Source organism: Megascapheus bottae, chromosome 29 (genome assembly GCF_031878675.1).
Source record: "Megascapheus bottae isolate mThoBot1 chromosome 29, mThoBot2.hap1, whole genome shotgun sequence".
NCBI lineage: Eukaryota > Metazoa > Chordata > Mammalia > Rodentia > Geomyidae > Megascapheus > Megascapheus bottae.
Genome location: NC_143537.1, coordinates 7,009,226 through 7,036,135, shown reverse-complemented (window position 1 = coordinate 7,036,135; position 26,910 = coordinate 7,009,226). Strand labels below are relative to the sequence as shown.

Below are 26,910 nucleotides of genomic sequence, written 5' to 3'. Positions count from 1 at the left end.
AAACTCCCGGCCCCTACTTTATACTTTTTTTCAAGATAAAGTATCATCAAAGATGCTACAGAAATGGCTTCCAGCATCCATTAAATAAAGCATCAGGGAGCAGAAGTGGAAATGAGTTTCACACACACACACACACACACACACACACACACACACGCACACACATGCACACAGAGCTCTACTACTTGCTGGTCGTGGGCTATGGAAAAGCCATGAAGCTCCCTGGTACTCAGCTTCTTTGCTGTAATATGAAATCAGAATGTCTAGAACTGCAATCTTGGAGTGAGGGTTGGGAAATCTCTGTACAATGGCACATGGTGACTTCTGAGAGGCTATGATTTGTCTATTTTTACTCGTGATTAATCTCAGCCCTGAGCCATCCAAGAACCACAGAGGAGCTCTTCTTGAGTGAGGTAACGAAATGGTAACCATTGTTACTGAAAGTCTGCCCTGTTAGGAAGATCTCCCCCTGTCCACAAGCAAGAAGGCAAAGCTGGGTTTGCAAGCCTGGCTTTCCCACTGAACTCACCAACCTTCTCGTCTTTCTACCTAGGACAAAGAAGGAGCCTTCATGGTCCGAGACTCCAGGACTCCAGGCACATACACAGTATCTGTGTTCACTAAGGCCATTGTCAGGTAGGGTGGTGACAGGGCTAAGGGGAGGAGGGGGGCTTTCTCTTAGTGATGGGATATGCACATCAAAGACAATTGTGCAGCAGGCAGAGACTCCTTAGAGGGGTGTGAGGTCCCCTGTGTACTCAGAAGATCAAGGCTCAGAGGCTGGACGCTGGAGGCTAACGCCTATAATCCAAGCTACTGAAGAGGCTGAGATCCGAGGGTCATGGTTTGAAGCCAGTTTGGGCAAGAAAGTCCGTGAGAGACTCTTAAATATCCAATAAACTAGTCAGAAAAAACCGGATGTGCTAATGTGTCTCAATGGGTAGAACTGAACAAAAAGAAGCTGAGGGATAACTAACTCCCAGGCCCAAGGCTGGTTATGTGGATTTAAATCAATGGCGCTGACCAGACTCCTGGAAGGAAAATGCAACCCACATGACACAGGCGTCCCCAGACCCTGAGCACGCAGGCACCTGCGCAGACTACCCCACACCGTTCTACTACACACCTGCCGTACACCCCAGAGCCCCAACAGAGAGACAGTACACAGCTGGGAGATAGGGTCACAGCCCAGCACGGCCTCCTAACCCTTATTACGTCTGTGCATTCTTTGCTTAAAGCGAGAACAACCCCTGCATAAAGCATTATCACATCAAAGAAACAAATGACAACCCCAAGCGCTACTACGTGGCTGAAAAGTACGTGTTCGACTCCATCCCCCTCCTCATCAAATACCACCAGCACAACGGAGGAGGTGAGTTCCCAGGGATAAGGCCAGAGGAGGAGCCTAGCAAGCAACATTCAAAGAGTGAGAAGCAGGCATCAGAGTGGCTCACTGTGCAAACAGAAGGATGGGTATCCCCTCACTCGTGCTCCATCGGTGAACTGTGCGGGGGTGGTCCTCAAGTTCACACAGCTCCCCACGGCTCAGGGGAGCAATGGCAGTGACTGAACTTTGGGGTATCTTGTCTAACAGAGTAAAAGCAGCTTCTGCATCTGACGCTCTCAGGTAGACAGTTGCTATGGTGAAACTCTAATCACTGCCTTGGGCTTTTTAATTAACCCAGGCTTGGTCACCCGGCTCCGGTATCCAGTATGTTCCTGGAGGCAGAAAGCCCCAGTCACGGCAGGCTTGAGATATGGTAAGGCCTTATCAGAAGTATTTAAAAATTGGGGGGCCGGAAGTTTGGCCTAGTGGTTAGAGTGCTTGCCTAGAATGCATGAAGACCCGGGTTCGATTCCTTGGTACCACATGCATAGAAAAAAAGCTGGAAGTGGTGCTGAGGCTCAAGTCTACCAGCAGCAGCGCTATCCTTGAGAAAGCCCAAGGACAGTGCTCAGGCCCTGAGTTCAAGTCTTAGGACTGGCAAAAAAAAAAAGAGAAATATTTAAAAATTGGGGTAAAACTCATGTCCTCAGGAGGTCTAGAGCAAATTCAAGAGGGTTTACTGTAAGGCCAGAAGGCCAGGCTTCACAGATCACTAGAACAAGATCAAGTATGGAACTGAGGTGGATATATATATATATAATATATATAATATACACACATATATACTATATGGTATATGTAGTATATATAATATTATATTCATACTTTATCCATTATATTATATATAATATATGCATATATAATATGTGTATACATTATGTATATATTACATAGTATATACAGATTATATATTATTAATATATTATGCTCTAGATAATATATTAATAATATATAATATATACATATAATATACAATGTGCATATTATATATTTCATATACATTATGCATCATATTATATATAGTATATGTGATTTATAATATAATACACATATTATGTATAAGTATAATATATATTATATATGATTATGTAATATATTAATTGTAATATATTGTGTATATATATATGATCTCTTCTGTTATTATTCGGGGATAAAGATGTTTGTGATCATTCTAAGTCTAGGATTTACTCTAGCTGAGTTATGTTAATCACAGGCAAAAATCCTAGGTAGGGCTATATAGATTCCTGACTGTCCCATGCTTTATCAGTTGCCTTCTCTGTGACTCTCTGCCCCCTCCACTGCCCCCCTTCCCCTCCTCCCAGGAAAGTGGGAGATCCACCCTTCAGAGCTCACTTTTGTGCAAGAGATTGGCAGCGGGCAGTTTGGACTGGTCCACCTTGGCTACTGGCTTCACAAACACAAGGTGGCTATCAAGACCATCCAGCAGGGGGCAATGTCGGAGGAGGCCTTCCTGGAGGAGGCGGAAGTCATGATGTGAGTTGCCCAAGCATGGGCTGCTTTGACACTCTCATGTGGCGGGGAGGGGTTGGGGTGGCCAGGAGCTCTGTGCCAGGTTCTTTAAACTCCCCTCCGACACCAGCCCCCTCTTCGGATCCCAGCAACAAATTCCTATTACAGAGAACAACCAGACGTCCTCACCATGGTCGTCTAGAAGACGGGCCATGGTCTAGACCCTGCCCACCTCCCTGTCCATCCATCCCTCTCTCCTCTGGCCCCTGACATGGCAGCCACCCTGGTCTCTATCATTCTATTCCTACCCCCAGACCTGTCTACAATGGGCACGGCTTTATTGAGAGAAGGAAGTAGATTCTCTTCTCCACGCCCTGCCTTAGGTGAAGTGACATTCAGTTATTCAGCCCTCTTCACCCCTTGCCCTTTTCTTTTCTCTTTCTCTCTCCAGGAAGCTCTCTCATCCCAAACTGGTCCAGCTCTACGGTGTGTGCCTGGAGCAGGCCCCCATCTGCCTGGTGTTCGAGTTCATGGAGCACGGCTGCCTGTCGGATTACCTGCGCAGCCAGCGGGGACTCTTCAGGCCCGAGAGCCTGCTGGGCATGTGTCAGGACGTGTGTGAGGGCATGAGCTACCTGGAGAAGGCCTGCATCATCCACAGAGACCTGGTATGGGCCTAGAGGGGTGGGGCGTGGGCAAGACCCACGGAGATGGAATGCCTCCAGGACTGCAAAGGGCCCGACACATGGCCAATCGCAGGCCTCCCTTTCTCTCTCCACACCTCCCTCCTTCCACCCACTCAGGGAGGACCGGACAGGAGCAGTTCAGGACTCAAATCTTGGCTGTAATCCTAGCCCAGTTTATACTGTCCAGGTATTCCATGGTGTTCTTGCAAACTGGAATCAACAGCCACTTCTTCTTAACCTCTCTGTGCCTCAGTTTCCTCCGGGCAAATAAGTGAGTAGAATGGATAAGTACCTTGCTGCTCAAAGCAGCGGCCGTGGATCTGCCAGGCCAGGAAGTGTCTGTGATTCCATGAGCAATTACACTTGCTTTTCTTTTTTCTTTTCTTTTTTTCTTAGTCAGTGGTAGGGGTTGAACTCAGGGCCTGGGTGTTGTCCCTGAGCTCTTTTTGCTCAAGGCTAGCTGTCTACCTCTTTGAGACACAGCTCCACTTTGGGTTTTCTGGTGCTTAATTGGAGATAGGAGTCTCCTGGGGACTTTTTGCCAGGGCTGGCTTTGAACCACTATCCTCAAATCTCAGCCTCCTGTGCAGCTAGGATTACAGGTATAAACCACCAGTATGTAGCATGATTTACACATTCAAATGTGAACGTCATCGGAACTTTTTGTCTCCAAGAGTTCTTCCAATAGGGACCTCTGTGACATAATATGTCATATATGATATATGATAATATAGGCTATAGAAATATATAAACAAGTATATTTACATATGCAAATATGTGTTGTTTATCACATATTATATATTTATCTATAAACTCTGTACTGGTTATTTTGAGATGAAGTCTTCTGAACATTTCTTCTCTGGCTAGCTTTGAACCATGTCTCCAGTCCTCGGCTTCCTGAGTAACTAGGTTTTTACAGGTGTCACGATGTGTGTGGGGAGGGGATTATTAATCACTAATACCTCTACAGCTCTTCAAAGCCTTTGCACGACAGGACCCAGCAAAGCAAAATATAGGGTAATTAGCTGGGTGCCAGTGGCTCACACCTATCATCCCAGCTACTCAGAAGGCTGAGATCTGAGGACAGAGGTTTGAAGGCAGCCTGGGTAGAGGTGGGGAGGGAGAATCAGAGGTGCTTATCTTTAATTAACCACCAAAAAGCTGGAAGTAGAGCTATGGCTCAAATGGTAGAACACCAGCCTTGAGCATAAAACACCATAGAACAGTGCCCAGGCCCTGAGCTCAAACCCCTGGACACACACACACACACACACACACACACACACACAGAAAACACATGGCATCATTAGTGATCCCTTCCACCAACGTATTTCGCCTCCTCTCTCCTCTTCAGGCTGCTCGAAACTGCTTGGTGGGAGAAAACCAGGTGATCAAGGTGTCTGACTTTGGGATGACGAGGTAATGTGGGGACACGGGAGCAGCCACGTGCGAGGAGTGGGGCCAGAGCCCTGCCTTGGTTCTGACTCCTTGGGCCACGCTCTCCCCAGGTTCGTGCTCGACGACCAGTACATAAGTTCCACCGGCACCAAATTCCCCGTGAAGTGGGCATCGCCCGAGGTGTTCTCCTTCAGCCGTTACAGCAGCAAGTCAGACGTGTGGTCCTTTGGTGAGGAACACCCCCAAACCCCACCCCACCCCACGGATCCACCTCTCCACCTGCCTGCACCCCTGGGGGACGAGGTCATTCCACTAAGGCCCCGCATGTAGGATGGGGGCCTTTCTAAATTGGGACGTCCCTGGTACCACAGTAGATGTGGGATTCTAGCAGCAGTGGCTCTGAAATCAGAATCTGGAGGAGTCAGGATTTGAACTCTGAAAGCAGTGTGGGGCCCCTACACGGAACCCTCAATGAGTACTTTATCATTCAACAACCATTTCCTGACCAGCTACTGTGTGCCAGAATTGTGGGGGGGGGGGAGGCTCAGCTGCACACTGGGGTTGCCATAGTTCACAAGACATTAGAGGCCGTCTTGACCTCTTGCAGCTGAGTGATGGGGCAGAGAGGGGCACATGAGAATCACAGGACGAAGCTGACAACGTATGTGGTCAAAGAAGGGAGAAGCTATGTTAAGACGAAACCCTAACTTGGTGGAGAGGAGGGAAGATGGGAGATGGGGTGTGGGAAAACCTCGAGAGGAGGTGATGGAGGCGGGGACTTGGGAAATGAGAAGAAACTGTATTCAGAGTCACAGGCTGTGGAGGCTGGAGGCTCAGGCCTGTAATCCTAGCTGAGATCTGAGGATCAAAGTTCAAAGCCAGCCTCAGACAGGACAGTCTGTGAGACTCCTAGAATAAACTATTCAGGAAAAGCCAGGAAGTGGTGATGTGGCTGCAGTGGTAGAGTGCTAGCTACAAAAACTAAACCGAAACAAAACAAAGAAGCAGCACCCAGGCCCCGAGTTCAAGTCTAGAACACACACACACACACACACACACACACACACACACACACACACACCATCCATTTCCAAGAGCCCAACGCTCTGTAGATGTCTAAGCTGACCTACTGTACAGGGCCACACAAAGATACTTGGCACCCTGGTACCTTAGTCTTGGCTCTGAGTAGGGTTTGCTCCGTTACAGACGGCGTCAGCCTGGGAATTTTCTCCTCTGTTTTGTAATTAGAGGGTTAGGCTGTAATTTGCCCTTGCCTGAGGCATGTTATTTGAACAGTATCCAGGAATGTAGTTGGACAACAGATGGCATAGAGTAAGAAAGGGTTCCCTGAAGAAAAGGGTGAGAAAAAATAGGATGACAGACTTGGGCCCCAGAGACCAAGATGGGTGGAGAGGTCCCTACCTGCCTCGGCCTGTTAGAATCAGTCATGAATATGTGTCTGTCTGGTTTGCCCTCATGAGCCGTTTTGAGCACATTAAGCCTCTTGTGCATACCTTAGAAGGTCTGCAGAACAATCCTGCAGCCGTTGTTTCCCAGCCAGGTATTCCCAGCAACACCCCACCCTGTAAAGACACCTCAGGAAAAACATTGCCATCTTCAGGTGTCAGCGTTCTGTATCGCCAAGACTCGAATTTCCAGCTACTCGCAGGCATTTGGGGCTTCCAGAGATGCTGGGATTCAGCTGATTTGGGGGGGGGGGGGTCTTACTTTGGAAAACTTGACGGTGAGACCCAAGTCTAAAGAGAAATCCGAGCATTTTCATGACCACCTTGTTCACATAGGCTCAATGGCATTTTAAGAAAAAACTGTCATTTTGTATATCAAGTTTCATAGTGGGGAATTTTTTTTCCATTTCTGGTGTCATGTCAATACTCACAAACATTTCAGATTTGAGAGGCAGGCACCGGTAGCTCACACCTGTAATCCTAGTTCCTCAGGAGACTGAGACCTGAGACTCACCATATGAAGCCAACTGAGGCAGGAAAGCCCCTGAGACTCTTACCTCCAATTTATGACTACAAGGCCAGAAGTGGAGCTAGCTAATTCAAGTGGGAGAGCGCTAGCCTTAAACAACAACAACAACAACAAAAATCTCAGGGACAGCACCCAGGCTCTGAGTTCAAGCCCCACAGCTTACCAAAAAAACTTTAGATTTTTTAAAAGATTGGGGTTTATGGATGCTGAATCTATCTATAACTATATAACTATATATTTAACACAAGAAAAACTGGGAAAGGTTGGAAATGACCAGTTCTTTAAAAGGACTTTAAATAGGTAAAGAAAGAAAACTAAAAAATAAGCCAGGCCTAAGGAGTCTGTCGTGGCTGGATTCTGCACTCGTGTAGTGAAGAACGATGGCCCCGGAGTCTGTCTGGGAGAGGTAAGTTTCCCCGTTGGCAGTGGGTGGACTTTTTCCTTTAGCTGTGTGTTTTGCCATCCTTATTTCTAGGTGTGCTCATGTGGGAAGTCTTCAGCGAAGGCAAAATCCCTTATGAAAACCGAAGCAACTCAGAGGTGGTGGAAGATATCAGTACCGGCTTTCGGTTATATAAGCCCCGCCTGGCGTCACCACCCATCTACCAGCTCATGAATCTCTGTTGGAAAGAGGTCAGTAGATGACTCGTTGCCCTGCACTAGAAGGCACTGTGTCACCCGCCTCCATCTGCAGGATGGTGAAGGAATATTACACAGCCACCTGTGACCTTGAGAGTATTTCCGTTTTATTATCTTATTTTATTTTGTCATGGGACTTGAACTCAGGGCCTGGGTGCTGTCCCTGAGCTCTTTTTGCTCAAGGTTAGTGCTCTATCACTTTGAGCCACAGCGCCACTTCTGGTTTCTGGTGGCTCATTGGAGATACGTGTCTCATAGGGACTTTTTTTTTTTTGGCTCAGGCTGGCTTCAAACCACGGTCCTCAGCTCTCACTCAGCTTCCTGAGTGGCTTCGATGACAGCTGTGAGCCACCCAGGTTGAGATTCATTATTTTTTTCTTTCACACTCTTCTACGCTGTTGAGAATGGCCTTCCTTCTTTTTCTCACGACACCCCTGGCTGATTTAGCCTCTCACCAACACCACCCCCATTTTGAGCACCACTGCTTTTTGGTGACTTCTTTGTCACTGACCCGTGGGCTCTGCACAGCCTTTTCCAGCGATTGTCGATACCCACTGCATAACTCGTGGGGATTTTTTTCACAGGAAACAGCGTTGCCTCTGAAAACGCAGCTGGGAAGAGTAGAGATGAGTATAGTTTTTCTGTCCATTAACATACTCTGTTTACCCATGCATGCATTTCTTTCTTTCACAACCAACATTCCCCTTTTTCCTCATCTTAAGCCTAGACATCTTTTGTGAGATCCATGCCAAGTCTCTCCTTGGTGCCATGTAACATTTGTTTTAGGGTGTTCTCTCTTATGCGTGACTTACTTCAGTCTCAATTTTCTTGATTTTTAGTTATTTTTTCATCATCTGGGTTTTTTTAACAGATGATAAGACAGACACACGGAGAACTGTAGTCATTTGATGGCGATGTCATATAGCTAATCAGTAGTGAAGTAGAAATTCAAAATGAGGCCATCTGATCTCAGAATCACCACCGTGACCCTTGAAGGCCTGATGGCCCCAGTGCAGGCTCTGTGAACACATAGTTCCAAATTAGCAAAAGAGAACCATAATCAGTCAGGCTTGAGTGGCTCACACCTAGAATTCTAACCATTCAGGGGACTGAGATCTGAGGATCAAGGTTCAAAGCCAGCCTGGGAAGAAAACTCTGTGAAACTCTTTATCTCCAATGCATCACCCCAAATCCAGAAATAGAGCTATGGTTCAAGTAGTAGAGTGCTAGCTAGCCTTAAGCTAAAAAGCTCAGCTACAAAGTCCAGTCTCTGAGTTCAAACCCCAGGACACACACTTTAAAAGAAAAAAAAAAAAAGGATTCCATTGTTGAGTTCTAGTTTGCTTTGAATTTGGCTTTGCCCATGGAAATACAAAAAAACTCACTGAGACCTTTTTGTTCTCCCCTAGAGACCAGAAGATAGGCCATCCTTCTCCAGACTGTTGGGTCAGCTGGCAGAAATCGCAGAATCAGGACTTTAGCAGAAAGTCTCCTGACAGCCTGCAGGCAATGGATGGTGATGAAAGAACAGTCTCCTTCCAAACAGCATTAAAAGCTGCCACCAGCCCAGGAGGCTCACTTGGTGGCCTTGCCCCCAAGAGGCCAGACAGAGGTGGAGACAAGGCCCCAGGGCTGTGCAGAAACCTGTACTTGACCATGATAGGAAACTTGCACTTGCTTGCACTTCATAGCAATAAGGAGAGGCTGGTGAAAGACCCGGGCTTCTCATAATCATTGCTATTTTAAGCATGGATGGAACTAAAGCTTAATGATTCAAGAGACTTTTTTTAAAATGTGTCCCAACAACAGAATACTCCTGCCTATGGGGACAAAAGGGAAATGAGAGACAAGATGCTTTTGCTGAGAAAGCCAGTGAATTGATAAAGGCCAGAAAGAGTCCATTGCGAAGCTATTGACCACAGCTTCCTTCTGCATTAGTGGGGGTTGGGGAGGGCTGCCGCTGGGGCTTGCCTTCCAGGCCGGATGTCATCAGAAGTGGCTCTGGGGCGTCACACAAGCAGGCTGCCATCCCCCTCGCATCCTGTGCTCTGTGGGAGTCCATGACTGAGCGATTGGGAATCTAATGCGTAGTTAGGAATGCAAGGAACATCTGACGTTGGGGACACCAAAGGGCACAGAAAGAAAGGTTTGGGGCTGTTGGCACACCAAGGTCCCAGTCATGTGGGGGTGAGTTTGCCTCTGCTTTCACAAAGATTGCATCCCCAGGCTCTGCTTCCTTGTCTGTACTACCCCCTGACACCAACAGGGGGCAGCGTCCTGATGCTCCCTGTGGCTTGCAGAGCCATGGAACAATGACTTCTGCCCTAAGGTAGAGACTTTTCAGATTCCCAAGATTCTGGGAGAAGAGATAAGGAGGAGGTTCTTCCTGCTCCAGCCACCTGGATGGACCACTGAGTCATGCAAGATGCGTATGCATGTCCCCTGTGGATAGCAGCACAGCTGTGGCACTCACAGCAAGCCCAGGAAATTATACGACCATTCCCCACTTCACAGAGAACGGAGCTGAGTCTTGAGAAGGTCTGAAAAGTCCGGACACCTGTCCAGAGGGACAGAACTAGGAAGGATAGATTCCTAACTCAAATGGAAGCCGGATGTAGATTCTCTGTGGCTGTTCAACACTGCCTCTTACAGAGAATGAAAGGGATTGCGACAGAGAGCCACACAACGAAGGAGAAAAAACACCAGTGAGAAATGCCCAGCCCCACGCAGTGTGCCCCTCTGACCTGGAAGAGGATCTAATCTCCAGCCCTACCTTGAGCATAACTTAGTTAATTCACCCTTTGATTCTCCCAGCATACCAGAGTCATAGAGCACCACCCATTTATATAGATAGTTTCCAAATGGCTTCAAAACAATAGGCTACCCAAGTCCTAATATCTCCCCAATTTTCTTGCCCCTAACTTTGACCTGTAGTCTCTCTTTCTCCTTGAGATGGCTCTATGATCTCTTAAGACAACTTGGTTTGAGATAAAGCTCTTAGAGAAATTGTCATATAGTGTTGCTATCTGGGTTGGGTTTTTTTTGTTGTTATTTTTTTCCCCTACCAAATCATGGCCTATTTTGACTGCCATGAGACTCTGACACATAACTTTTAAGCATAATTGTTGTGAAAACAAACACAAAAACACAGCATCCAGATCTAACTCTGTCATTCATATCCTCACTCATCTGTTTCCTTTTTCTGCATTTCTGGCCATGCTTTTATGGGAAGACCTCAATTAGAGATGACTTCCAGGATGTTTAGCCTAGAAGAAAAACACTGGGATTGGTTGATCTCTGTGGTCTGATTCCTTCATATGATATTCTCTCTGTAAAGCTCAGATTTCTTGGGGATATTTTTTGTCTTATGTCAGTCCTGAGCACTGTCCCTGAGCTTCATTTGCTCAAATTACTGTTCTGCTATTTGAATCATAGCTTCACTTATTTTATTTTGTGTTTGGCCAGTCCTGGAGTTTGAACTCAGAGCCTGAGCACTGTTCTTGGACTTTCTCAAGGCTAGAACTCTACGACTTGAGCCACAGCACCGCTTCCGGCTTTTTCTATGTATGTGCTATGGAGGAATCAAACCTAGGGCTTCGTGCCTGCTAGGCAAGCACTCTAGGCAAGCACCACTAGGCCATGCTCCCAGCCCCATTAAGTTTATTTTTGTTTTATTTTATTTTATTTGTAATTTAGTGGAGATAAGACTCTCAAAGACTTTCCTGCCTCGGTTGACTTCAAACTGTGATCCTCAAATATCAGCCTCCAGAGCTGCTAGAATAATAGGCATTCCTCAAGGATTTGAATGAGCATTTCTATACTGCTCACTTTGTAATATCACAAAAGGATTCTTCCCTGTTGCTTCTCTCTCTAGTTTTGAAAGTAGTATTGTATCCATAGAGAACTCCCCGGTGCCAGGTTTGGATTCTAGCTATACTTTGTATTTCTTGTACTTGATTGATACCTTTTGATACTGTATTTATACCTGGATCAAATGACTATTTATTAATGTACAGTCACTGCTTCATGTTCAAAGTTAAAATGTTACAGGGATTGCTTATCCTTTGTAGAGCATACAAAGTCAAGAGTTGCATATGGCAAATAAAGCTGTGTGTTCTGCTTTGTTGTGTTTTTTTCATTTTCCTTTTTGTTTTTAACATATATGTCCTGCTTTGCTAGGCTTCTGAATAGCCAACTCTCAGAATTTTGCTTAAGTTAAAACAAAAATAGTTACATGGTTTCATCTTTAAGGACAATCAGACTACATATCGTTCTGCTACACTCACTCAACAGGAGCATCAACTGTTTCCATGTGGGATACATTGGGCCACTGTATGTATCCTCACAGAGACAAAGTCAGGAAAGGTGTAGTCTTTTTGTTGTTTTTTTGCCAGTCCTGGGGCTTGAACTCAGGGCCTGGGCACTGTCCTCTAGCTTTCTCAAGGCTAGAGCTCTACCACTTGAGCCACAGCACCACTTCCGCCTTTTCTCTGTTATGTGGTACCAAGGAATCGAACTCAGGTCTTCATGCATGCTAGGCAAGCACTTTAACCACTAGGCCAAACACCCGGCCCTGGAAAGGGTCAGTCTTTCCTTGAAAGAAGTTCCTTGTCACCTGTTCCAGTAGCTCACGCCTATAATCCTAGCTACTCAGGAGGTTGAGACCTAAGTAGGATTATGGTTTGAGGCCAGCCTGGGCAAGAAGGTCCCTGTGACTCTCATCTCCAATTAACTACTAAAACACCACAAGTGGAGCTATGGCTCAAGTGGTAGAGCACCAGCCTTGAGCAAAAAAAAGCTCAAAGACAGAGCCCGGGCTCTGAGTTCAAACCCCAGGACTGGCAGGTGTACACACACACACACACACACACACACACACACACACACACCAGGAAGGAAGGAAGGGAGGGAAGGAGGGAGGGAAGAAGGGAAGAAGGAAGACAGTTCAGAACATTCAGAAAGCTATTTTCAATTCGGTGTTGTGAACTAGAGAGAGGGGGGGGCGGGGGAGAGAGAGGGAGAGAGGGAGCGCACAAGCCTAAATTGAAACTGAAGCAATAAATCCAGAACTCAGGGCCTCGGTACTGTCCCTGAGATTTTTACTCAACGTTAGTGCTCTTCCACTTTCCAAGTTTTGAGCGCTTTATTGGGGATAAGAGTCTCATGGATTTTCCTGCTCAGGCTGGCTTTGAACTGTGATCCTCAGATCTCAGCCTCCTGAGTAGCTAGGATTACAGACGTGAGCCACCCGTGCTCAGCAAACCAGACGTATTCTAAGAGTAGAATTTCACCTTGTAGATCTAAGAGCGGGACAGGAAAGTCAAAGCTGTGCTTCGTATTTTCCAGCAAGTAGATCTGGGAAAGGCAAAGCTGGTGGAAGAGACACCGGTTTGGAGATTTTTTTTTTAAATTTGTTCACAGAAACAGATGATTTATTCCTGTTCAATCGCTGTCATCTGCTGTGTGGGTGACGGTGCAAACTGCACTTCGAAGTTCTTCTGTCATGGCTGGCCACAATAAATAGCCCTGCCCATCCCTTCCCTGGGCACATGAATGCCAGGGGATGACAGCTCCAGTGGGTCAAGCATTTGGCACAACTCCATGCATCAGGAGAATGGAGTCTGTACTGCAGGAGTCAGTGTCTGGGCCAGCCAGCTATTAAGGACACCCCTATCCCCACGCCAGGGGAGTTCTAAGGCCCGTCAGCAAAAAAAGAAAAGAAAAGGAAAATCCAAGTGAGAGAGTGAGTCCCTGAGTTCAAGCTGGAGTCCTGGCACAAATAAATACATGCCATTACCCTACCCGGAGTCACACTGTAGAGGGGCCAGCTTTGCAAGTGGCAAAGCAACCCTCACGTGATGTGGAGAAAGGTGCTGCTTCGTGTCTGATGAAGGAGACACCTAGTGGAAAGATCCCACCTCTGCTTTGCCTCTTGGACCAGTCTTCTTTCGCTATATTTTCCACTCTGACCTCCTGGAACGTATTCCAGGCTTTCTGCCAGACACTGAGGATGTGGTAGGAAGAAGAGAGACCCAGGTAAAAACCCGCTCAGATAGATGGAGTCACAAACAGCAAGAGCTACAGCACAGCACAGCACAGCCGTGTGGATGGGTAAAGAGCAGGGAGGTGCAGACGGAAAAGGAGGCTCCAGAGGGGTAATGGAAGTCAGGCAGGTAAACTGAGTGGGGGGGAGGGGGGAGGGAAGAGGGGAGATGGGGAGGGAAAGGATGGGGGAGAAGGGAGAACATTCCAAGAAAGGTTTGCACACTTGTGCAAATGTAACACACAAGACAGAACGCGGTAGGTTTGAGGAATGGAAGGACCCCCCCCCTTTTAGCTGAATGACAACACGCATGTTCATAATAGGTGGTGAAATGCCAGCCAGGCCACTGCAGGGAGTATGGGCGTCTTCCCAGGGGCAGAGCCAGGCAAGAAAGGCATTAGCTGAGCACTACTTTCAGCTTGAGAAAGGCGGGCCACGTGCTTTAACTGGGGTAATTTTCCACGTTCCGAGGACTACTGGCACGCTTCCACCCCGCTTGACTTTACAGATGAGGACGTGAAGGGGTGATGGTTCTTGCCTAAAATCATTATTCGGTTGCTTGCAACACTAGGCCCAAAAGGCCATGTCTCTGGATTTCTAACACAGTGACTTCAAAAGTGACAGGCATACCTGTCTTCCTACTTACACACCACGCTGAGATCTGAGGACTGCAGTTCAAAGCCAACCCCAGGCAGGAAAGTCTGGAAGACTCTTTTCTCCAATGGAGCAGCAAAAAGCCAGAAGTGGAGCTGTGGCTCAAGTGGTAGGGCACCAGGCCTGAGCCCTAATACTAACACGATGTCACCTTATACTACTCCTACTACTTATTATTATTAATATTATTATTATAAATACACCCCATTTCTTCTTCTTTATAAGCAAATCAAAGTTAGGGATTAGGAAAATATTTTTGCCTAAAAGTGAACCAAACATGTATGAGTTGATCTTTTCCCATGTTGTTTTTAAACTCCGTTTTTCCCCTCCGATTGCTTTTCTACAGGGGGATTGAGGGGAGGAAGCATTAGGATAAAGTTGACCATGATCCTTTGTCTACTTTGCTAGTTTATGTTGGCTGAACTGCCAACTTACTGAGATTACTAAGAGCAAAAATTGCGTTACAAGCATATTTTTTTAGCCCCACTGTGTACAGTCAGCCCCATACTTCCTTACGGAAGGCAGTATCGGAAGAACAGACTTCTTATGAAAGGCAAAGGAGTCAGGTGCTCACATGACTGGCGGGAGTCACCCTACTTACTCAGGAGGCTGAGCGCTGAGGATCATGGTTCAAAGCCAGCCTGGTCCGATAAACTAATCAGAAAAGGCCAGAAATGGCACTGTGGCTCAAGTGATAGATCACTAATCTTGAGCATAAAGAGATTCAGAGACAGCACCCAGGTCCTGAATTCAAGCCCCATGACCAGCAATAAATAAATAAGTAAATAAAATTTAAAAAAATAGAAAAATGGAAGTTCTCAAAATAGTATGTCCTTTAGAACGAAAATCGGGCTCACTGGTGATTCTTTGTCATTACTGAATTTGTTGTTATTGACACTTGAAATATCAAAGATTGTGATATAAATAAATATGTATGTACACATATAAATGAAATCTCAGTTCTGTCTTTAAAGCCATCCTCCACAAACACCCCCACATCCTTCTCCAAGGCATCAGGGAAATGTCTGTGTCTCTCCCGGGCAAAGTCATCAGTTCTGAAATAGCAAGTTAAATCAGAGGAGTGATGTAACACCAGCCAAGCTACAGAGGCTGGAGTTCTGTGCACACCGGGAATGATGTGTGGTCCTGGGAGACAAGACTTCGCGAGCTCTTCCCCCAGCCTAGAGCAGAGCAGCTCCGCCCTCTGAGGGTCAGCTGGGGTGGGTGGGGTGAGGGCTCTAGAAAACGTTTCCAGTTCCCTTGAATAAGGCCTCAAGTGCGTCCCCATCACTGGGAACGGATCCCCACCTTTGTTGGCATGGTGGTGCTTGGACAGAGGGATGGAGGTAAGGTGTCTCAAGGGCATGCACGACCCCATACATCTTGACCTGGGCCTAACTGGAAAATCCCCAGCTTGCATTTCCAGGAGAACAGTCTCTTCTTTCCTTCCTTCCTTCCTTCCTTCCTTCCTTCCTTCCTTCCTTCCTTCCTTCCTTCCTCTTTCCCGCCCCTCTGTTGTTTTCTTGCTTCTTTCTGGTCCTGGGGCTTGACCTCAGGGCCTGGGTGTTGTCCCTTAGTCTGTCTCTGTCTGTCTTCCTTTCTTTCTCGCTCAAGGCTGGCGCTCCAGCCCTTGGGCCACGCCTCTCCCTCCAGCTCTTTTTGGCGTGTCATGGGAGGTAGGAGTCTCGGGGACTTTCCTATCAGAGCTGGCTTCATACAGCCATGCTCAGATGTCAGCCTCCTGAGTAGTATGGGATGGCAGGCCGACCAGCCTGGTTCTTTCCAGAACTCAGGGCAGGTTGGAGGGAGCCTGGCCCGGGCCCCTAGTCATCATCATCATCATCATCATCATCATCATCATCATCATCACCATCATCATCATCATCACATCATCATCATCATCATCATCATCATATCATCATCACATCATCATCATCATCATCACATCATCATCACCATCATCATCATCACCATCATCATCATCACCATCATCATCATATCATCATCATCACCATCATCATCATCATCATCATCACCATCATCACCATCATCATCATCACCATCATCATCATCATCATCATCATCATCATCATCATCATCACCATCATCATCATCACCATCATCATCATCATCATCATCATCATCATCATCATCATCACATCATCATCACCATCATCATCATCACCATCATCACCATCATCACCATCATCATCATCATCATCATCACCACCATCATCACCATCATCATCACCATCATCATCATCACCATCATTACCATCATCATCACCATCATCACCATCATCATCATATCGTCATCACCATCATCATCACCATCATCATCATCATCATCATCATCACCATCATCACCATCATGACCATCATCATCACCATTATCACCATCATCATCATATCATCATCATCATCATCATCATCATCATCATCATCATCACCACCATTATCACCATCATCATCACCATTATCACCATCATCATCATATCATCATCATCATCATCATCATCATCATCATCATCATCATCATCATCATCATCTTTATCCCTGGGCCCCGGGGGGCGGAGCAGTCCTGCGGGGGTGGGGGGTGGTTGGGCCTCCCGCAGACCCCGCCCTCCCCACACCCAGCTGGGCCCTGGACCGCGGCGTGGATCCGTAGGCCGTCCACACGCGGCGAGGCCCCCGCGGGGCGCGGGGGTCGCCGCGGAGCCCCCGGCCGTCGCCACTTCCGGCTCTTTGTGTGACAGCCTGGGCGGCGAGGGGGCGTGGCCGGGGAGGGGCGTGGCCCGGATGGGGGCGGGGCCCTGGCAGGGGCGGGGCCCGGCCCAGGCTGGGGGCGTGGCCAGGGGCGTGGCTTCCAGGCGGGCGGCGGCGCGCAGCCCCGGGAGCGCAGCGGGGCTCGGTGACCTGCGCCTCCCGGCGCGGGGCCTGGCGGCGGTGGCCTCGGTCCCTTCCCCCGGAGGATCCGCACAGGCGGGTAAGCGGCCCTCGTCCCGCCCCGCGGCGGCGGCGGGTTGGGGGGGGACACGGGGGGGGCTGGAGGCGCGGATTGCCGCAGTGAGGATGCGCGCGAGCGGCCGGCGCCCCCTCCTCCCGGCCGGCCGGGGCGCTCGGCTCCGCGCCCGGGGTCTCCCCGCAGGCCTCGCCGCAGGCCCCGCGCGACCCCCGCTCCCCTCGGGCGCCCCGGGGGACCCCACCGCGCCCGCCCCGGGGCCTCAGCAGGTGCGCCCGGCCCGGGCCGCCGGGGCCGCCCGCGGGAGGGAGAGGAGGCGGCGCCCATCGCGGGCCTCCGGGACACCTGCGGCCGCCCCTGCACCGACCCCCGCGCGTCGCCTTCCGGCCCAGGTAGAACGGATCGCCCGGGGCGGGGTACGCGGGGTGGAAGAGGAGGGGGGGAGCCCGGCCTCCTCGGCCTCCGTGGCCGCGGTCACCACCGCCCTGGGGCCCGGGAGCGGAGCGCCCGGCCGGCCCGGCCGCTGCCCGGAGCTGGGTGGGGCGGGGATGGGTGGAGGGGAGCGCGGAGGCCTTTGAAGCCTTCTGGCCTGCGCTAGCCTGGCTGTCGGGGCTGGCCGGGGGAATGGAGGACGTGGGGAGGGGCGGGGGGCAGGGGACCCCTGGGGAGACGTCTGGCTCAGGACCCACCCAGGACGGAAAGGTCCACCCTCTCCCGGGTGGGTGCAGAGCGGAGAGGGGGCGCCCCCGCCCCGGGCGGTGGGGGCAGGTGGCCAGGGTGGAAAGGACTCCGGGACTGGCCAGAATCTGCCTTTGAACTTTGCTCAGCCATTTTTCCCCCCACTCAGCTGCCCCTGGGTTTAGCTAGGCCAAGAACCAGCAGGCAAGCCGCTTCTCCTGTTCTCCCCCTGGGTAGCTGGCATGGCTGTTTCCGGGTGTGCAGCAAGGTGGAGCGGCAGGCCTGCAGACAGGAGCGCCAATGGAGCCCGGGGTCCTGGGCGTCTCTTTCCACCACCCCCTGCCTCTGCCCCACTAGGACGGTGGATTGCCAGGCTTTATTCCCGAGCACAGGCCCTAGGAGAACCCATTCCAGACAGATGTGAGTCCTTAGATCCTGGAGGGCCCACACATCTAGGTCTCTGTCCAGGGTCACGATTGGGAAGGCCTGGAATGGCTGTTGGCATGTCCACATTCCCGTTCTGGGTCCCTCCCTGAGGCCTGGGAATCTCCACCGCCTCCATTTGGGTCCAAGGCTCATTCCTTTTTCTCCAGCTTCAGGGCTTGTTTTCAAGGAAGGAGCCTGTGACGACATTGATCTTTGAAGAGCCAAAATACCACAATTTCCCATTGCATGCAAAAACAGGTGCTTTTGAGAATTTTTCAGGACCAGAAAGGAAATAAGGATGGAAGACATTTTTTAACTGGGGTGTTGGGAGGAGGGAGAGCAAAGCCTTCTGTGACAGGTTGAACTCTTCTGTCGTGGTAAAATTTCGCATGTGTGCTAGAGTTGAGGGTGGGTGGGTGGCTGGGTAATTTTAATGGGGAACAAACTTGGAGATGAGAGCACCTAACATCTGTCAGTTCTGTATTTAGCAAGGGCAGCTTTGGGCCCTAGGGCAAAAATACTGGAAAAGTAGGTGTGTGTGTGTGTGTGTGTGTGTGTGTGTGTGTGTGTGTGTATCCAGAAGGCTTTTGTTGAGCATCCAGTATCCACATGTACATTATGAAACTTTCACACAAGAGGCCCTCACTGCCACCAGCTGCCATCTGCCCGGGTGGTTAGGAGAGCACAGAAAGAATGAGTTGTTGCTTACAAAGCCAGTGTTTCTGGGTAGCTGGCTGGGGCATTATCTCTATGTTCACTAAGCTGCTTTATTATATTTCCTGACTGGCTTCTATGGGCACCCTTGTTCCATGTGTGCTGGAAAATGGAAAAAGGAAAACTTTGCTTTAGGCAACAGTCCAAGAATGGGGGCATCCAGTCCAGGAGGACTGGAGAGCTGTGACTCAGGTCAGAGACTGGCACCAGGGAGGATTTTTTTTTTCTGATGAGTAAAGGGCCCCTGGGGAATACCACTTGTCCCCTCTGAAAAACGACACCCTGTTGGTGTCTGCCTCTGGGGCAATCTTAACTGCTAGAACACCAAATGGGGGGATGCCTAGGCATTAGGTGATGCATAGACAACAAGCTAATTAACATTAGAAATAGCATTCCTGGAAAACAGGGCAGGGCTTGGGTCCTCACTAGAAGAGGCCTGTGAGCTCCCAGAGGCTTCTCTGAGCCACTGCTAGCCCCAGGGTTCCACCAAGAGCCTGGCAGAATAGCCTATTTGTGGCGTCCATGAGTCCACCATCACAATGAGTCTCTTTCTTTCCTGGCAAGTATTAATTATTCACTTGTAGTTGACGAGAGCCGCCATTGGAGCCTTTGTGCAAGGCCTTTTGGCCTTGTCGTTTTTGAGGGGCAGAGCCCCGTCTGGGGTTCAGAGGCTTGGCCCTGCATTAGCAGCCCAAGGTGGTAACAGGGGGTGGGGTGGCACGCGGGTAGCTTCCCAGGCAGAAAATGGGGGGGGGGCAGTGGGTGCCCATTCAAGGATGGCCGTGGTTAAACAGAGGGTGCATGAGAGCAGAGCACAAGGTTTAGCATGTAATGAGGACAATTCTATTTATATCTTTATGGCTGCAATGATGCAGTCTTTGCATGCTCATTAAGAATTTGACACCCGTTTGGAGTGAACCCACAGTGTTCTCTTAGCTCCTCTATCTCCGGAGCTGCCCTCCTCCACTTGCTTTTTCAAGGGGAGTTTGGCGCTGTGATCAGAAGCGCTAAAGGGATGGAGAGGTGGCAGTGGTAAGGGATGCAGGGGTCTCAGATATCTAGAGAAGATCAGCAGAACTTGAGTAGGCAGAGGAAAGGCGGGGAGGGTGGGAACCCGTGAGCAATAGCCCAGAAGGTGACTCTGCTTTCAACACATGCAGGGCCTCTTCCTTTGCCATTTTGCAACCATCCCCAAGTATCCAGGGCAGGTTGTGCTGTGTATTTCTGGGACAGACAGACCATCCGCAGTGGACTGAGGACACAGAGTGTATCTGTGACTTATTGTGGGGCTTTTCCAACAGCCCTCGCCTGCCTTGCTGGCTTGAACAATTGAGCAACGGCAAGCAGTGGGTCCAGCCCTGGATCAAATTCAGAGAAGAGGCTAGGGGCATGGGAAGAGAAGGAGGCTCTTTTGGAAGGACGCCCTCCACTCCTGAAGGACCAGGTTATTAATTGTACATTGAGTGTGAATTTGGGAAGATGAATTTGTCGGCGGGCACAGGGAGCTAACAGGGAATGGAAAGGTGGTTGGTGATGGAGGCCCTATCTCTGGAAAAAGACACTTCAGGAGTCTGCCAGGTGACTGTGGGATGCCTCCCATGATGCAGAGCGGTGGGATGCTGGTTTTCTACTGCCCAACTCTGTGCAGAGAGTATGGTGTGTGAAGTGTCTCCACGAGTGACCACTTCCGCCATGCTTCAGCAGAAGGGAACACACAGGAGGTATGAGTTCTTAAGAGAAATGATGTGAGAAGACAGAAGTTCTTACAAGGGATTGTTCTGGTCTTGGTGGCATGTTTTTAAGTTTTATTTATTTTTTATTATTGTTAAGTAGTTGTACAAAGGAATACACATCAGTTTATAAGTACAGTGCAACTTGGTCCACGTCACGTGTCATCCCTTTCGTCATTCTCTGCCCTTCTTTCCCCTCATTTTTTTTGGGGGGGGTACTGGTCCTGGGGTACTGTCTCATGGGTACCGTCTGTGAGCTCTACCACATGAGCCACAGCTCCCACTTCCAGATTTTCTCTCTCTCTCTCTCTCTCTCTCTTTCTCATTTATTGGAGGTAAGAGTCTCATAGACTTTTCTTGTCTAGGCTGGCTTTGAACTACGATCTTCCAGATCTCAGTCGGCCTCCTGATTAGCTAGGCTTACAGGCGTGAGCCACTGGGAAGCAGGCCTCAGTTTTCTTAATTTCTTGGGATATGTGTTGACTACTGGGACATCATTCAGTGGTCCGCAACAATCTAGGCAATTGGAGAAGAAAGCAAACCTGTCTTTCAGGAGGATTGGCCTCAGAGATGACGTCGTCACAAGGCCTTGGGTAGGGTGTTGTTGTCATGGTTAGGTCCCTGTGGCATCAGTAATTCTCAGACCTGGATCTCTCTGTGGAACAGAGGAGCGGGAACTCATAAGTGAGGTTGGAGGGCTGGGCGTTTGGCCTGGTGGTACAGTGCTTGCCTAGCATGTAAGAAGACCCAGGTTCGATTCCTCAGCACCACATACATAGAAAATGCTGGCTCAAGTGATAGAGCTCTAGCCTTGAGAAAGCCCAAGGACAGTGCTCAGGTCCTGAGTTCAAGACCCAGGACTGTCACACAAACAATAAATAAATGAGGTCGGAGACAAAGTCCTCTGCAGGAAGCCAGCAGCCCAGCAGCAGCCTGCTGACACCATAATCAATTGCTTAGCAATTGGAAGGGGCTGGGAGACACTCAACTCCTGTGGTTTTGTTTAAATTGTTATTTTTTGTTGTGAGTATAAAGATGAAGTTGCTGTTACATAAGTCGGATGGTGAGTCCATTTCTTTGGGGGCAGCATCACCCCTTCCCTCACTCTCTCCCAGCTTCTTCCCTCCCATCCCACCTCCTTCAGTTTAACGTCCACATGGCAGACAGCATGGACAGGCTTCCCAGCTCTGCCCTGTTTTCTTCCACTGAGGAAAAGAGACACACAGGAAATCACGCCCCCGAGAGTCACCTTGAACCTTTCTTCCTACGTAGTGTGCAAGCCTTAGGATTTAGACTACCAAGGTGTTTACTCTTGACCCGGCTTGTGTAAGACTAAGCCATGTCAAGCTGTAATTTGCTCTGTACACTCAGATCCGGGACCCCTACCTTCCCTGTCCCAGGGGCGTTCGAGTGACAGCTCTTTTCCCCCAGATGCAAGTCACCTTGGCGTTTCTCTGGTGGCAGCCTGCCACCAGCCACTTTTAGTGGCATGACCTCCCTTCGTGAGATTACCGGGCTGGGGCCCTGAGCTTCTGGGAGCGGCTGGGTTTGGCTGTCACAGGAAAGGGTGCTTCGGTGCGTTTTAACAGCACAGGAAGCAGCTGAGAAAAACCGCAGGGCAATTGTTTCACCCCAGCAAGGTCCCTCTCTCCACCTCCTAGTGAAAACTGAGAAGGGTAGACCTCCTCAGATGCCAAGATTGGGGGCATCTCTGCTGTGGTCCCCTGTGTGGGGAGAAGATGCGGGTGCAGATGCCGAGCCTCCAGTCCAAACAGACAGGCTGTTAAACCGCAGCCCACCTCGCCGGTCAGTTCTGTGTACCTGCCATTTGTCTGGCCTTCTTGTTGGCCTGGAGGCCTGGGGGGTGGTTTGTCTTACAAGGTCAAAATTCCCATCCAAGCAATCCATGTACATGTGTGAATAATCAGAAAGATGTAACCAAACAACCACTCAGGACTCAACTTTTTTTGGGGGGGAAGGAGGAAATAGGGGGTGCTGCTTCAAACTCCCCATAGGTTCCCTCTCCAACTCCAAATAATGGCTCCAATCTCTCCTGGCCTGGCTCCTTGCTCCCTGCTGCGATTTCAGCTCTCTTAGGCTGTACCCCTCCCTCTGCCCCATTTCCAAATAGAGTCAGAACATTTCTTTAACCTAAATCATGTCTAAAGCCCCCCCCACCATTATCCAGATGTGCCCTCGACGCTAAGGCAAGCTCCAAGGACCATTCTTTCAATGAATGGCCTGACATGGCTTTTGGTTGGTTTGTTTCATGAACGTCATGGCGGATGTTTTTTCCTTCATTTCTTCACCTGTTTTTTTTTTTTTTCCTCTCTGGAAGAGTCTCCTTTTTCTTTGTCAAAGCTCTGTCCTGTCTTTTCCTGCACAGGCTGTCTCATCTTTTTCCTGGGAAAGGGTGGTGTCCGTTTCTTCCCTCCCCCGTCCCTCATAAAGCAGCTACAAGACTCAAGAGAGGAAGGTGAGAATAGACCCCAGAGAGAAGGGGATCATTCACTCAGAGGCTTCTTGGGCTGTTTTTTCTCTCCCACCATCTCCTGTTGGTTGTGGCTCACCACAGCCAACACTGTGTAGAGAGATACCACCATTGTCCAGCCCCCTGCACCCCCAATTCCTAGGGCCTTCTCTTCCTGTTGATGTTGAACCCAAGCTGTTCCCCAAGTGGTCATGAAAACAGTATCAAAATACCAGAAGAGGGATTTTTTTTTTTGGCCAACAGTCTTTACTGAGATGTAATTGGCAGGTTTTATGATCCACCCATGAAACCACACCATTCTGTGACTCTATCTTTCTATCTTTCTTTTTTTAACATGTTCAGAGCATTGTGCAAAAGTCACAGAATTCTCAACAAAGACCTCGTGTCCATTAGCAATAGCACTGGTCTCCCTCACACCCTAGCCCCAGCTATTTGCAACCCTGCCCTCTGCTTTTTGTACGTGTCGATTTGCCTGTGTTTCAGGACTCGTGGTAGGAATGGAGGGGAGTCTATGAATGGCTGGCTTTGTTTCCTTAGTGTAATAATGTCAAAGTTCACACAGGTGTGGTAGCTATAGCGTGTGTTTGAACTAAGATCCTTTTCACAGCTGAATAATAGTCCACGGGGTAGGTTTATACCATGTTTTGTCTCTCCATCAGTAGGATAGATGGAATATTTCCACCTTTGGGATGTTATGTCCACCCAAACTGAAGTCAAGCATTGATTATATGTGGTTACCCTCTGTTGAAAACAACAGAGGGAAGACAGACACTGGTGGCTCATGCCTGTAATTCTAGCTATTCAGGGGCTGAGACATGGAGGATTGAGTTCAAAGCTAGCCTGAGCATGAGTGTCCGCTGGACTGTATCTCCAACTGATAAGCCAGTACAAGCAGTAGAATGACTGTCATGAGCACAAAAGTCAAATAAGAGTGCATGGCTCTGAATTCAAGCCTGGGTCCTGGTACAGAAAATAAACAGACAAATAAGCATAAAGATGTAAATGGCGACATTTTGTAGAGTTGCTGCACCATTTCACTATCTTATGAGCGATTGTGGCTTGAATTTCTCCCCATGTTTGCCACCACTTTTATTTTCTGTCCTTGTTATTATAGCCATTCTACTGAATGTGAAGAAGCACGGTACTTTGTGTGAGGTGCGGATCCTGGAGTGACACTGCCCCTGAGCTTTTGTGCTCAAGGCTAGTGCTCTACCACTCAAGCCTCAGCTCCACTTCCAGCTTTTTTCTTTTAATTTAGTGGAGAAAAGAGTCTCACCTTTTCCTGCCCAGGCTGGCTTCAAATGGTGATCCTCAGATCTCAGCCTCCTGAGTAGCCAGGATTACAGGCCCGAGCCCCCAGCACTTATATGACATTTCCCCTGCGTGGCTCCGTGGATCAATGTGTGAAAAGGGAACACAGACCTGTGTAGATACACAGTGTCACAAAAAAGCTCATCACCCACATGGTCTCCAGACAACGCTTATAACCACGATAGAAAAACGGGGTGTGCTTTTGATTATTCTTCTGTGATTAAACATGTATACATATGTAGATTGTGTGTGTGTGTGTGTGTGTGTGTGTTCCTCCGTGTGAGTCCATCTATGTGTGTGTCCTCTAGCTAGCATGCAGTAAAGACAGGCCATTCAGTTCTTGGCCTTTTGATGTTTGTGAATCTCTGAAGTGACGGTTATCCAATCTTTCTAGCTTGGCAGAGTCAAGCTAGAAGGAAAAGGCAACCGAATGGGGAGAAAAATGTGCTTGACATTTATGTTTTTTTTTAAAAAAAAATGGTACAAAGCAGGTGTGGAGTAAAAGATTGAGTAAGATATCCGGTGTCTCCCCACCTTCTGCCTGAGCTGTGACCTTAAATGACAGCTCTCACTTCCCTGTCACACTGTCCCCCCCTGGGTAATTAAGAAAAGCCACCTCTGCCCACTGGAAGTGACAAGATTCAGATGATGGAGGAAGGTCTTTACCTTGCAAGATCTTAGTGTAGATTATACAAACAGCACCTTCCTTTTGGGTGGCAAATCTGCTACAATGTTTCATTCATCTTCTCTGTTGAAAGTAAGCCCATTTGCTTATGAATAGGAGAAGCCTTTGATTCAGACTAAACTCCTTTACCAGGTCCCCCACCCCCATAGGCCAGACCAAGCCACAGAGGAGTCACTCAGGACTAAATGCAACTGAAACTTTATGGAAACAGATCAACTCCAGAAGCAGGCCTGGTCCTGAAAGGCCTGGAGGCAGGCAGGTCTCTTTCCACCCTTAGGCAAATCTCATGGTAACCAACCAGGAATTTTCTGAAGTTCTGTTTTCTTATTCCCACCTTACAAACCCATATTCTGTTTCTGCATGGTGGAAACTTTCAGTCTGATTTGGCGAATGATGGTTCCCACGATTGCAAATCAATTGGATCAAAAGCTAATTTCATTGTTTTTTGGTTTTTGTTTTTTTTTTTAGTCAATCATGGGGCTTTAACTCCAGGCCTGAGCACTGTCCCTGAGCTCTTTTTGCTCAAGCCTAGTGCTCTACCACTTTGAGCCACAGCTGCACTTCCAGTTTTTGAGTTGTTAATTGGGGATAAGAGTCTTGTGGGGACTTCTCTGCCTGGGCTGGCTTGGAACTGAGATTCTTATATCTCAGCCTCCTCAGTAGCTAGGATTACAGGGGTGAGCCACTAGCATACTACTTACTGTACTTTTTGGCACTAACATTGCCTAAATGCTTACTGGTGTGGGCTAAGTTAAGAAATTCCCCTAAGGCTAGAAATGTGGCTTAGTGGTAGAGTGTTTGCCTAGCATGCATGAAGCCCTAGACTGGATTTCCCAGTATCATATAAACAGAAAGGGGAAAAAAAAAAGCTGGAAGTGGTGCTGTGGCTCAAAATGGTAGAGTGCTAGCCTTGAGCACTGAAGCTCAGAGACAGCACTCAGGCCCCCGGGGGGAAAAAAGCCATTCTCCTTGTATTCATACCTCATTTGGGGACCAGCCTCGTTTCCTTCCTCTCTGTCATCTTAGCCTAGGAAGCCTTAATACCCATCCTAAAAGCCGTCCTTACATCTTTCAGTGAAACCAGGCTGCCTGCTTTTGCTGACCCTGGCTTCAAACCTACCCTGAATTACCCTCTCTTCCAGGTGGCAGCTGCGTTTGATGTGTGATGGTGACAGCACGCTGCTAGTTTTTAAACATTTTATTGATTCCTCTTCCAGAATGACAGAAGAGCCACCTGCAGGCTCTGTTGCCCATGTAAGGAGACATATAGAATTAGTCTCTGTGGAAGATTAGCTAACGGACTCGGCACCCAGAAGCAGTGCTTCTTTTCACGTACGCCCTTGCTCAAATTTCCAGGATGTCTTTACTTTCCAGTGGATGTGGGTTTGGCAGCGACACAGCATCTCCTGACCTAAAATAATGGCTGATTTCCCACACCCTTAGGCAGAGAGAATGATCTACAAACACACCCAGGATCCATTAGAGAAGTGTTTGCAAGGAGGAAAGAAAGAGTGTTATGTAAACGAAGAGGCTTGGTTCTGATTGGCTTTGTAGGTTTGTTCACTTGAGTTGATTCTCTTCAGGGAAGTGCTAAGGTTTTATTGTATTAAAGAGGAGAACCTTGAGTGTTGTTCTTGGGGA

General features: G+C 48.7%; 2 protein-coding genes across 2 annotated transcripts in view; both read left to right on the top strand.

Moving 5' to 3' along the window:
* Itk (IL2 inducible T cell kinase) overlaps positions 1 to 9,625 on the top strand; it is a 28,631-nt gene extending 19,006 nt beyond the window's left edge. Inside the window, exons 9-17 of the mRNA XM_090321298.1 lie at positions 554 to 636; positions 1,239 to 1,372; positions 1,686 to 1,760; positions 2,710 to 2,881; positions 3,309 to 3,525; positions 4,898 to 4,962; positions 5,052 to 5,170; positions 7,412 to 7,569; positions 8,985 to 9,625. Coding sequence (XP_090177424.1) covers positions 554 to 636; positions 1,239 to 1,372; positions 1,686 to 1,760; positions 2,710 to 2,881; positions 3,309 to 3,525; positions 4,898 to 4,962; positions 5,052 to 5,170; positions 7,412 to 7,569; positions 8,985 to 9,056 — 1,095 coding nt within the window. The 3' untranslated portion in view covers positions 9,057 to 9,625. The remainder of the gene's footprint in view (positions 1 to 553; positions 637 to 1,238; positions 1,373 to 1,685; positions 1,761 to 2,709; positions 2,882 to 3,308; positions 3,526 to 4,897; positions 4,963 to 5,051; positions 5,171 to 7,411; positions 7,570 to 8,984) is intronic.
* A 7,562-nt stretch (positions 9,626 to 17,187) lies between these two features.
* Cyfip2 (cytoplasmic FMR1 interacting protein 2) overlaps positions 17,188 to 26,910 on the top strand; it is an 80,083-nt gene continuing 70,360 nt past the window's right edge. The window contains exon 1 of the mRNA XM_090321132.1: positions 17,188 to 17,258. The gene's annotated coding sequence lies outside the window, so the exon portion shown is untranslated. The remainder of the gene's footprint in view (positions 17,259 to 26,910) is intronic.